Raw genomic sequence first — 13,430 nt, 5'->3', positions numbered from 1 at the left:
ATTGTAAGTGCTTTCAAAGCTGGAAGAAAAATGTAGTGATGTTTTCTATTAGTTGTGTAAAAAAGAATGAAAATCTATTGTTGTAAATCGTTGATTATGGTATGAAATCTGTCCACTTCCTTAGAGGGATTATTCCTTGTATAGCTTGGTATTAGATATTCATCATATTATCATATGGTCATCAATTTATATTGTTGTTCTTAGGCAATTCAGTGGTGTTTATTGATAGAAGATATGAAGCTGCTATTGTAATTTTAATCAGTTCAATATACTTTTAGCATTAATTCAGCATTTACTTAGTATTAATTCACTTTTGCATATGTAGAATGACTCCATCTTTCTAAGCACAGGTAATTATCAATGAATCACATTAAGATGTTTAAGAAAATTCCTTTGAAGACTAATAGATATAGAATAATTTCATTTTTTGTGTTAGGTTATTTGTGAAGTTTTTTTAACTTTTTAAAAATTAACATCCAGGGAGAAGAAAATAAATCTCTCTAAACAAAGACTCATTAGATCTAGTGGAGAGATGTATTGCCTTATATTCTAGAAATGACAGACATTTTATTTCAGAGATGCTGTATCCCATCCCTTCATCTCATGATTCTCCAGTTCACTAACACCACTTAAAGGTATTTTTATTTTACCCTACTAATTTGCATGTATTAATTCTCCAAAGTAATGTGAGAAACTTATGACAAAGGATGGAGAGACTGGAAGACAACGTTTTGCCATTTCCTAAAGGGGGAAAAAATTATGTTATGGGCCCATATATTGTTTTGATTACAATCCTGTAAGACTGGTTATTTGGCAGAAGAATTACAAAGGAACTGAAATATTGATAAATTCTCTGATATTAACTGATCATCTTACCATTCCCAAGAGGTGGTTAACACAGGGACCTCAGTAAAGATCCACAGAAAAAATAAGAGAATTTTTTTTTCCTGCCAGTTAGAACACCAAGTCTTTACCATTTCCCACCAAGGCTTTACCATCTCCCTCCAAGCCTGATCAAGTGCCAAGACAGTATTGATTACATTTTGTGTCTGTTAGCAAGGGTTACAAATTAAATAATTCTATACTGTTTTCAACATGACTGATTCATATTATTGGCCATGGCAAGTTGCTTAGACAATTTTGGCCTCTTCACAAATCATGTCATCCCCCTTTAAGCATTTTTTTCTTTGTTTCTTCTGCTTTCACATTAAAATCATAGGTATAGTTCACATGAAAGAAACATTAGGACATGCAGTCCTACATTCTCTTTCAGAAACAATTTCAAAATTAAATAAGATGCAGTACAGAAGAGTCGTACTTTTCCTAAACAAAGAGTGAATAATAAAGTGTATGTTTAAATCTTAAGTGATAAAAGCCTGTTCTTCCTGATTATTCATGATTTTAAGTTTGTTTAGTGTCATGCTGATAATTGAAACTGTAGTGCATACTACATGAAAGCGCTATTAATGCAGAACTAACAACTGAAACACCGTTAGCAAGCTAAACATACTACTGCTTATACTGGAAGAGAAATTGAACTCTTCAAGCATAAGAAGATAGTTTTATTTAAAATTAACTCACCAAAAATTGCTGTCTTCAAGATTTTAAACACGAATTTGACTGTCCTTTTAATATTCCTACTGTTATGCATTGCAGATTTCTGATGGTAAAGAAAGCTACTACATTATACTGCAAAAGAACTTTGAAGAAAGCACAACATTCACATGGCTTAAATATCATCCAATATCTTAACTAATGGTGTGCAAGATGAAAAATATTCCCTTTTTTAATTGAAAAAAGTAATTGTGAATAGATGTAATAGATACTTATAAATAAAATTTGGGAAGACTCCTCAAAACCTCTGTATTTTGAATTTATTTAAAGAAATGCTTGCCAAAACCTCATTACTGACAGTTTGTGGTTTGTACATTGTGAGTGACTAACTTAAGACTGGAGAAAACTATCTAAAAAATCCTGTATTGGCTGCTTGCTGCATATTGACATAAATGCCATATCTCAGTGCAATGTTAGGCAAACATAGATTTATGTAATGCCTCAGAGATGAAACATATAAATGATGTCCTAAATTCAAAGACTGAATCATTCTGGTATTTTACCATCACTTGAAGAATATATTTTAAATGGGAATGTACAAAATGTATTTTAAATGGTTTTGTAATACTTCTGTAAAGACATAGGTGTCACAGTAAAAAACCCATGAGTCAGTGAGAATACATCTTCTATACATATGTGGTTGAAAAACTTTAGAAATATGTCCAATGAACTTTAATTGAAGAATTAAACTGCTGCTGCCAGACTGGAACAAGGTTTTACTAAGTCAGAAAGTATTTCTGGTTCTGAGGTGGACATATGACTGTTTTAAACAGATTTGTCACTCCATATGTATGCATACAGTGACACATGAAAGTGATGTAATATTAGTAACTAAAAAATTTTTTAGGAAAAATTATAATTTGAATAAAATAAGGCCACAGGATATAACTTAGAGGATAAGATTTAAAAATTCAGAATTAGGGATATGGATTTCTCATAAAGAGAGATTAATTTCTTTAATCTGTTGGGAAATTTGCCTCACATGAAATGCTCTTGCCTCTGTAAAATCTAGTGAAAAAAATCTAAAACGAAAATCTAATATATGGTGGGTAAATGCTAGTAAGAGTCAGGTAGACATAGTGCTTAGGTATATGGTGTTATTGAGAATGGTCAGTGTTAGGTTAATATTTGGACTAGATGATCTTCGAGGTCTTTTCCAACCTAAATGATTCTGTGATTTCCTACTGGTCATTGATAGTTTGTTGATGTTCTTCAAAATATTTTAACAAGTTTTTCCAGAAAGAAGAGCTAAGAAATGACATAAGAACTTTTGACTGTGTTTTACTGAATAACTGTGGATTATACACTTGAACATAAAACATTAGTATATTTGATTATTATATTACCATATTATCGTAGAATATTACTTTCTGTTCAGCAGTAACTGTAGTGAAAGCATTCTGATATTGACTAAACACAGGGGTGTTTTGTTCATCACTCACTTAACAGATGCAGTGAGATCAATCATATATAGCCATTCAACCTTAAAGGTGTACATTTTTCTCCCTTTAACTCCAATATTAACCCACAACACTTCAGTATGTTATGTTGCTGTATCAGAAGCCTTCCTGAACTTTAAATAAGTATAGCTAATAGCTTCATCTTTGCAACCTCGTATATTTATATTTACAAATGAATGAAAATTCATACTTTAATCAGTTCTTTTTTCCTTCTTAACTAGACTTCATCGAATCAAGTGACTGGTTTAATTTGTGAACGTTTTGGGTTTTTTCTTCTGGATTTCAGACTCTGGTACTGAAAGCAAATATCTGTTACAAATATTTCAAATTATTATGAATAATAAAAATTAGGAGTCAAAGACTTACCTTTCATGAGGACCATGTCACTATAGAACAGCATGGCTTTCCTATGAGACCTCCATTATGTGACTACTCTGAGTAAAGGCAGCAAACACAACTCGTAACTCTACCACACCGTACACTTAAAGGAGATATGCTTTATGTCCCAACTATGTCAACAGGATAGACTTATGTGTTCAGCTGTGAGTTTTAGATTGTGTCTAGAACACTCATTGGTTTTGTCCTCCTGGCTTTCTTCCCACACACAGATATGAGCTGCAGGAGTTATATGGTTTCATACTAAAAACTAAGACAAAAAGCTGTTCTCAGCATTAGTCTCACTCATGACCTCAATGACTTCAGCCTTCCCCTCATCTCCCTCCTCTCTCCTTATTTTCAGGCTTCTGGTGTGAATTTGACCACTCTTCAAGAGTATTGCTTCTCTGAGGGGTTAAAGTGGTGCTGTTTGGGTGGAAATAGTGACATTCTTTCTAAAGGCTAATGGGAGGGAAGGAACAAGTTTTCATTCAGCAGCAGCTGAATTTCCTGTGTTCAATATTTATCAAATAAGCACACTTTGTGAAAGTGCAATATAAATGTATGGTAATTTCACATATTTTTAATGCAAATTTTTATTATTTAATTAAGAAAGATGGTCTGTCAGAATACAGAGGAAACATTAATTATTTAGCTTCTGCATTTTATTTGTGATGTCATAATAATCACTGGAGAAAAAAGGTTTAGCTGAGATTGCTTGTCAGTTTTACAACTACATCCAGAAAAAGTTAACCAATAGTGTATTCAAAGATCTAAATATCAAGGAACTGACAATAAAACTTTTATTGTCTTCAGCAGACTGTGAATTTAGTGCCTTAATGTCATTCACAGCAGAATGTGGCTTATGTTCTTTGTTATGTGATGAGAGATGCAGCCTACAGTAAATAAGGATATTAGTTTATTTTTATTTCAAATGCTACTGTAAATATTCAGACAGACTTTGATTTTTAAATAAATGCCTTTTGTAGTCTTTAAAAATAGATAATATTATTTTGTGTAAGTTTAACTTTTACCAGTTTCCTTTAAAGTTTTCAGTGTTTCAACCATTTGTTCAATGGGTTGGACAGCAGTTAAAGCCAAAAAAATACTGGCATACCCTACATCAATACATATGCACAAAAGATTCACAGTGATAAGTGATCTTTGTGTTCTACTATATAAACTCTTTCTCAAGGCATTAGTGAAGGTGATGACATGTTACTTCTTGAAGTGTTTTTAGAACACTTTCTCTTACTGTAGTTACTCTTAACTTTTTTTAAGATTATAAGCTTAGCCATAAGAGAAAGTCAGTTTTATTTTGTCAGAATAACTAAACATAAATATTCTATTATCTTTCATTGCTTCTATTTTTGGTCAACGGTATTTTGATTCTTCACATTAGAACCTGATTTATGAATCCACTACATTTATTTTGTGCGTGAATTAAAAGGTGAACTTTCTTTCTGCAGTCAAGACTTGTGGATCCAGTCTTCAAGGACCTGGAGGAACTTTCACATCACCCAATTTTCCATTCCAGTATGACAGCAATGCTCAATGTGTGTGGGTCATCACAGCTATCAATACTAATAAGGTAAGTTTAAAATTCTGGCTTTGCTTTAAAAAACAAAACAAAACAAAAAGCACATGTAGACCATTAAATATTTCACTAATATGATTTTTTTTTCTACAGTCCAGCTGCTGTACTTGGTGCATTGCAGACATTTCTAAGAAATGGCTGATATTAGATGGGTATGGACAGATGTTAAAACCTGTTCTTTCCCCTAAGAGTATTTTGGGGTTTGTATGCCAAGTACATGCTATCAGGTTTTTATATGATTCTCTAAATGAATTCCCAGAAGCAACTACCCAATGATATGAAGCAATGTCATAGGTTCACTGTTATAATCAGTAGAGCTGTTTTATGCACGAGAAAGTCTATGGCCAAATGTGATATAAACAATGTGAGAAATCACTAAAGTTATGAAATCACTTTCACTTCATGAAGGACTGTTCTAAACTTGTGTAATTTATTTCATTTTCTGAACCACTGCATTAAAATCCCATATACTTTATGCCTACAATTTAAACCAAAAGTGCTGGGAGTTCTGATAATGCCAGATGAGTCAAAGTAGAGTAATAAAGCTAAGTTATGATACCAGTTGTCTTTAAATTCAGGAGTTAGGCACCTGGCAGGAATGGCTATATTCTGTCTCCAGGTGTATCATTTTATCTGAACTGAATGTAATGGACTTGTTTAGATGTAATAAAACAAAAATTAACTTTACAGCTCAGGAATCTTTTATAATGGACTATCAACATCTGTGTTTGCTGGTACAGGTGTATATTCTACCTTCTAATTTCTGTCTTATGTTGCTGTCTGCATCACACTTCATTAATTGATCCGGGAGGCCTAGAATGCCTACCCCTTTACACCAGAAAACTCAGTGAAATTCTGATTACATTTCAGAAGCCATTTAGCTTTGTTGGTGCATTTTTCCCTCTAATATTACAAAGTCCTGTGTGGAAATCATGCTTATATTCCACTTTGGAAGAAGAAAAAATGATATTTAGTTAAGTCTTTAGAATATTCATAATGAAGATGGTAGATGTGTTTTGGGGAGGAGGAAGAATTTTTAATTTTTTTTCCTTGTTCAGAGGACTGCTAACCCAACTTATCCAATTTATAGATTGTCAAAGATGTCAAGTCCTTGAAAGATGATGCAGTCTCTGACCTACAGGTGGGCAATACGTTCAAAAGTAATAGTTAAGATCCATTTATCTGGCCCAAAGAAGCTTTATATTTTTATTTCTTTAATCCAATCTTAGTGAGCAAGATGAAATCTGTGCGCATCTAGAATTTCTGAAGGTTCTGTCAAATGTGGCAGTAGATGGAATTTAATAACAGTGTTTGAGGAAACTAAATGCAGCTCTTACATTTTAAACAAATTATCTAAATGGCTTGAAAACCATCACCGAGCTGTTGCATAGAATGAATTTAAAACCTTTGGGTCATATTCTGCATAAATTGGTTCCCCTTTTCTATGTAGACATGGCAAGGGTGTGTCTACATAACAAAAAAGTCAAATAAGATTTTATACATTCTACCAATGGTACAAGAAAAACCTTAAGTTCACAAACTGGTATGAATCTACTGGCAAATATCAGGTGATTGCAGGTTTAAGATATTAATGACTTGAAGAGTGGCAAAGGTATTAGTGTCTTAATGCTGCTTTCTTCCCTCCCTTCCCATCAATTCACAACATGGTCAAACAGTGTTATCTTCAAAACCTCAGAACTTTGTTTTGACCAAAAGTATTTTTCACTGGAGTATTCAAAAACATTATTCCTCAGTATTTTCCTTACAAATCTCCAGTTTCTGCTTTTAAGGAACTTTGAATTTAAATCTGAGTGCAGGAAACTAAGAAGTGAACAAATGCTTTGTCTCTGGTTGTCAGTGTGTTTCACAGAGCTACAGAATGAGGTTGGAGTGGACCTCTGGAGATGATCAAGTTGAACTTCCCCGATAAAGCAAGGCCACCTAGAGGTAGCTGAGAGGGTGGTCTTTGACTGTCTTGAAAGATGGTGACTCCACAACCTCTCTGGACAGCCAGTGCTAGTGTTCACTCACCCTCACAGTGAAAAACTCTTTCCTGATGTTCATACAGAACTTCCTGTGTTTGTGCCCATTTCCTCTGGTCCTGTCACTGGCTACAACTGTAAAGAGTTTGGTTGCACCTTCTTTACATCTTCCCTTCAGGTGTTTGTACACACTAAGATCCTATGATACTTCTCTTCTCTAGGCTAAGCAAGCCTGCCTCTCTCAGACTTCCCTTATGTGAGATGCTCCAGTCCCTTAATCATCTTAGTGTCCCTTCTCTGGACTCTTTCCAGCAGCTGCATATATCTCTTGTACTGGGGAGCTGCAGTTTGTTATGCTTGTTTTCCTTTCTCTAAGTGCTTGAGAGATCAAGTTATTCCATTGTATAAAATCCAGTTATAATGAAAACTAAATAACCACCCTCTTTAGTCAGAGACCATGACTGCAATAGTTCAAATAAAGTTTTTTAAAAGTTATTTTATGTAGGATTTTTTTTTTCTTAAACTGTAAATAGTACAAAATAGCATATTAACACAGCATAAAAATTGTTCCAGGCCCTGATTGATAAAAATATAGAAACATCCACCCAGTTTTAATATTCAGGAGTGGACCAGAATTCATAGGTTGAACTCCTGGTTCATAAATTGATTCAGTGCATGCATGATTCAGTTTGATTAGTAATTATGTATTGTGTTTACATGGTAAGGTTTTGGTAGTTGGGGTGTGCAGAGGTGACCTCTGTGAGAAGAGGTCAGGAGCTGCCCCCATGTCAGAACCAGTTTGTACTGGCTCCAAAACAGACCCACTACAGGACACAGCTGAGCACATCAGGCAAGCTGGTGGCACCTCTGTGATAACACATTTAAGAAAGGGTAAAAAATGCTATATAACAGTAGCTGAAGGAGGGGAGTGAGAATGAAAGAAACAACCCCACCAGACACCAACATCAGAGAAGGAGGGGGAAGAGGTGCTCCAGGAGCAGGGATTCCCCTTCAGGCTGTTGAGAAGACAATGGTGATACAGGTTGTTCACCTACAGCCCATGGAGGTCCATGCTGGAGCAGATATCCACCTGCAGCCCTTGGAAGACCGTGCACTGCAGCAAGTGGATGTGCCCTGAAATAAACTGTTAATCCCATGGAGAATCCATGCAGGAGCAGATTTCTGGCAGGAGCTGTGGCCCATGGAGAGGAGCCCACACTGAAGCAGGTGTGCTGGCAGGACCTGTGACCCCATGCGGGGCCCATGCTGGAGAAATCTACTCCTGAAGGACTTTAACCAATGGGAAGGACTCATACTGGAACAGTTCTTGAAGTACTACAGCCTGTGGGATGGACCCATGCTGGAGAAGTTCATGGAGGACTGTCTCCAATGGGAGGGACCCTGGAGCAGGGAAAGAGCATGAGGAGGAAAGAGCAGCAGGGGGGGGAGTGTTACAAACTGACTTCAACCCCCATTCCCTGTCCCCCTGTGCTGCTTGGGGGAGAGGAGGAGGCAGAAGAGTTGGGAACAAAGTTGAGCCTTGGAAGAAGGTGGGCTAATTTGATTCTTATTTCTCACTTTCCTACTCTGTTATTAATAGGCAATAAATTAAATTAATCTTCCCCAGGCCAAGTCTGTTTTGCCCATGATAGAAACTAGTGAGTGATCTCCCTGTCCTTATCTTGACCCACAAACTTTTTCATTTCATTTTCTCATTGTGTCCTGCCAAGTGGGAGTGACAGAATGGCTTAGCGGATACCTGACAGCCAGCTAAGGTGATTCGATCGCAACTTAAATATTTATCTGTGTCTTCATGTATTTAAATACTGTGAAAGTGGTGAGGATATGGTAAAAGAGTGAGAAGGATAGTTCAGAACAGGTCACTTATTAAAATTAATTATGATCCTTTAAATAAGACAATAGTCAAGAATAGCTGTTAGTGGATGATACATCAGGGAGTTAAGTCTGTGAAAAGAATCCAAAGAAGTAATGTTAGATTAAGATATTTTAATTTAAAACATGAATGTTGGGCACTATTCCTGTACTACTTGGATGTACCACTGAAATGACTAGATTCTGCAGTGACTTAGATTCATGATGGGCATATCTTAGTGCAAGGAGTTATCCTGTTTATTATAGATATGTTCATAATAGCTTCAGCATTACCTGGAAAATACTGTTCTTTGCATGTTAGTGGTTGGACATAATTATATCTCTTAGATATCACAATAAAATAAAGACTCACAGATAATTATGCGGTTTCTAAAATAGCGGGTAGATAAAAAGTTTACAATGTTATCTGAAACAACATTCAAATATGTTTATAGCTTTCAGTATAAATAGAAAAGGTGTCTAGCATTTATTAGAAGAACCTAGACTTGCTGAGTTTAAAAGAAAATTAGATTGTTTCATGAGTTAGATAAATTTCTTTTTATCATATATTGAGGAATCTGCATGTATAAAGTTTTTGTTTATATTATCAGTGGTTTAATGTGTTCAGTTTTTATTCATGCTAACATTGCCTTATTGTTCTGAACACAATAGTGTTTGCCTCACAAGACTGCTAAAAGGCATAACTTCCAATGTTTGCCTTGAAGTCAAAAATGTCATTGATGTATGATGAAGATTAACCATTAGAAGTTATTTATAAAGACTGCAACAAATAATGTCATGTTATTCATTATAACATGGCAATATTTACAGTATTTTATACTGTAGCCATGAGAACCATAAGGACTTATTGATCCTGGTATTTCAGGACTTATTGATCTTGTATTTCAGACCTTCTTCTGTTGCATCATTTGCGACAAAATAGAACTGAGAATCTTCTAAGGGAAAAAGCACTAGGTGAAAGACTGTCAGGAACTATAACTCTGGTGTAAATGGATATTCTTCCCATGTTTACAGGCCTATTCCACAATTGAATCTCACTAATTGTCTTCCCTGACTGGTTTCAGAAATAAATCAGTACAATATAGATGAAAGAAATATTGTTCCAAGCAATCATTTGCTTCTTAGCTTTGTACAGCATTACAGGTGGTCTCTTGCCTCACAAAGTTAAAAAGATATTCTGTTCATCTCCAAGCCTTGTTGGCAGTGAAGCTTGACTGAATACCTTAAACATGGCTAGAGGAGACAGTTTTTTATTATTACTATTGAGAAATGGAGAAATTAAATAAAAATCAGTTGTGAAAGGCCATGTGAATGTGAGTTTATAATAAGTCATTCATGAACATGCACAAACATCTCTGGTAACAGTGAGTTCCACATATTTTTGTTGTTGTGCATGCTTTTTGCATGCTCATTCTTATCAGGATCTTGTTCTGTGGAGTCAATCCGTTCAGGAGAAAATAATTAAGATTAGTGTTAGAAATAAATATATCATGTGCCAACGATCTGAATAGTGATCCAGTGGCAAAAGAAATATGGGAAATTTGTATATAATTTCATAATTGAGATATCTACGGTTTCCTGTATAGTATGATACCCAGGTAAAAATGCTTGTGCTGTTTTGTAAAAGAAAAGTATTCTGAACTTTTTCAACTACTGCTTATTGAAAGATGTACTCTTGTATTCTGCCTAAATTTGAAATATTTCAGGACCATTGAACAACTTTCATATAGGAAGTTTACAATTGATTTATAAAAAGTTAACATTGTAAAAATCTTACCCAAATATTAAAAACAAAACAAAACAACAACCCTTAATACCAAAGTAATACTGACATTTATTTTACCGTGGTTGTGGAAAATCAAAGAGAAAACCATGTTAGCCTAACCTAAACAGTACATCGATGGCTTTTCTTCCATTTGCTGTCTGAAATGCTCCACTGCCTTTTCTGCAAATCGTTTTTCCTGCCAGTTGGCCTTGAGTGTGTACTGGTGCATGGTGTCATTCCTCCCCAGCAGCAGAAACTTCCATTTCCCTTTGTAGAATTTTGTAAGGTTCTCATCAGCCCATTTCTCCAGTCTGTCTAGGTACCTCTGAATGGCAGCACAACCTTCTAGGGGATCAGCCAATCCTCATGGTTCTGTATCATCTTAAAACTTGCTGAGGATGCAATCAGTACCATCATCAAGGTTATTAATGAGAATGTGGAACAAGATTGGCTCCAGTATTGACCCACTAGGTGCATCAAAAGTGACTGGTCTCCTCTACCCATTCTTCATTGGTTTATAAGGATTTTCTGAAAGACAGTGTTGAAAACCTTAGTGAAGTTCAAGATCAGCATCCACTGCTCTCCACTCATCCACCAAGCCAGTCTGCTCATTGTAGAAGTCTATCACATTGATCAGTCATGATTTCCCCTTTATAATTTGTGCTTGTTACTTTCACACATCCTCCTGTCCTTAATACATTTAGAAATCATGTCCAGGAGGATTTGCTCCATCACATTGCCGCAAATCAAGGTGAGGCTTACTGGTCTGTACATCCCCAAATACCCTTACTTCCTCTTGAAGATAGGGATGAATTTTTCATTCTTCTAGTCCTCAGGAATCACTTCCTGATCACCATGACCTCTCAAAGATGATCGAGAGAGGCCAGTTTATTCAGCACCCATGTGTAGAATCCTTCAGGCCCCCAATGGAGTTGCATATATCCAATTTGTATAAGTGTTCCCTAACCTGATCCTCCTGCAGAAAGAATAAGTCTTCCTTACTCCAGACTTTCCTTCTGATATCAGGGGCCTAGGTTTTTTGAAAGCAACTCTTATTGGTGAAGACAAAAGTGAAGAATGTATTCAGTACATTGGTCTCTTCAGTGTCCTTTGTTATCGTGAAATCTGCCACTCCTGTATTCTGTCATCTATCTTTTGCTGCTGATATACCTGTAGAAGTTCTTATTTCCACTCATGTTCATTGTCAGTCTTAACCCCCGATGGACTTTTGCTTTCCTAGAGATATCCCTACATGATCAGAGGAATGTCTCTATACTGGTTGTTCTGACCTCATTTCATCTCTCTTATGATTCCATTTTATGTTTGAGTTTACTCAGGAGATACTAAATCATTCATGCAGGCCTACTAGTACCTTTGCTTGTTGTTCTGTTCATTGGGATGAACCATTATTGAGCTTGGAGGGAGTGACAGTCAATGAAGTCTCTGTACTGTTCTCTCCAGAACTGTCTGCATGAGATTCTTCAAAACAGAACCCTGAACAAAGTGTGTTCTCCTGTGAGGGTTTTAGTCTGGCCTTTTGCCTTGACTCCCTGCACTTGTTGACTCTCAATCTCCTGTGTTGTCATCAATACACTCCTAAACCTCCTTTATGGCATATGCCTTACTTGTTGCCCTTCCAGGAGATATTGGAGTGGTTTAAATTCCCTGTGAAGATCAACACCTGCACATGTGAGTCTTCAACAGTATACGATCGAGGAAACTGATGAGCGGTTTTCCCACTTCTAGGTTGTTTTAACGTGGTTTCCACCCATTTTTTTATATACATTAAGCAAGTGATTTTTGCCACTGTTTGATCCATGGCTATTCTAGAATCAGCTAAAGCTTTGTAGATAAAAAATAATAGCAGAACTATAGTTCTGAGGATCTGCATGAAAGAAGGTTCAAGGAAATTGTGCCTCTCTGAAGTACTCTAAAGGTGAAACAGAATTTAAAGTTCTTTGCTTTGGTCTGAACTGTGATTCTCATATTATTAATCCCTTGGGTCCATAGGAAACATTCTTGTGAATAACCGCACAGAAATAAGAATAAGGATTTCTCAGATTGAAGTCTATTACATCTCGCACATCTAGTAATGAAAGTGATACTTCATTATCTCGTGGCACAAGCTCAGCAATTAATTTTTGGACCATGCTATGAATTGCTGGTATTTCATTCTGATATTATGTAATGGGATCTTGTAATTTTGAATATATTAAATTATTTTATTTTCATGGCTTAATTCCCTTCCCTTCTTCAGAAGTTGTTAATTTTTTCTACTGCTTTGCTCCTAAAAATTTAAAACTTGATTTCCTTTCATTGTTTCTGTTTCAGATCAGATGCTTGAACAATATTTCTTACCGATAAACATCTAGAAATATTGTGTATAAAACTTTATGGTATTCACATTTGGTTTATTCAATTTCAGATATGAACTGTATGCATAGAAAGCAGGTCGCATTCTGAATTTTACAGTTACTTGCACCTTGCTCCAGACCAGTCTTTTTCTCAGGTCCTATAATGACCTATTCTTGATGGGACCAGTAACAGAGTTGGTTTATCTATAGACATTCTTACAGAGCCTTTCTTAGAGACAGCAGTTTGCAAGCTCTGAGGTGGAAAAGAGCTCAGTGCAGAAAACTTATTTTATTTAGAGATTTATGTAGGAAAACCATAGGTAGAAGCAGCTGATGGGTTTAAACAGAACAGAGATTTTTATATATATATATATATATATATATATAAGC

General features: G+C 35.6%; 1 protein-coding gene across 1 annotated transcript in view; it reads left to right on the top strand.

Annotated features, from left to right (window-relative positions):
• Positions 1-13,430, top strand: part of CSMD3 (CUB and Sushi multiple domains 3) — a 622,514-nt gene that overhangs the window by 232,517 nt on the left and 376,567 nt on the right. The window contains exon 11 of the mRNA XM_026841511.1: positions 4,919-5,040. Within this exon, the coding sequence (XP_026697312.1) occupies positions 4,919-5,040 (122 nt within the window). The remainder of the gene's footprint in view (positions 1-4,918; positions 5,041-13,430) is intronic.

Source organism: Athene cunicularia (assembly GCF_003259725.1).
Source record: "Athene cunicularia isolate RWA chromosome 2 unlocalized genomic scaffold, athCun1 chr2_part1, whole genome shotgun sequence".
Classification (NCBI taxonomy): Eukaryota; Metazoa; Chordata; class Aves; order Strigiformes; family Strigidae; genus Athene; species Athene cunicularia.
The sequence above is the reverse complement of the archived record's forward strand: the minus strand, read 5'-3'. Positions and strand labels throughout refer to the sequence as shown.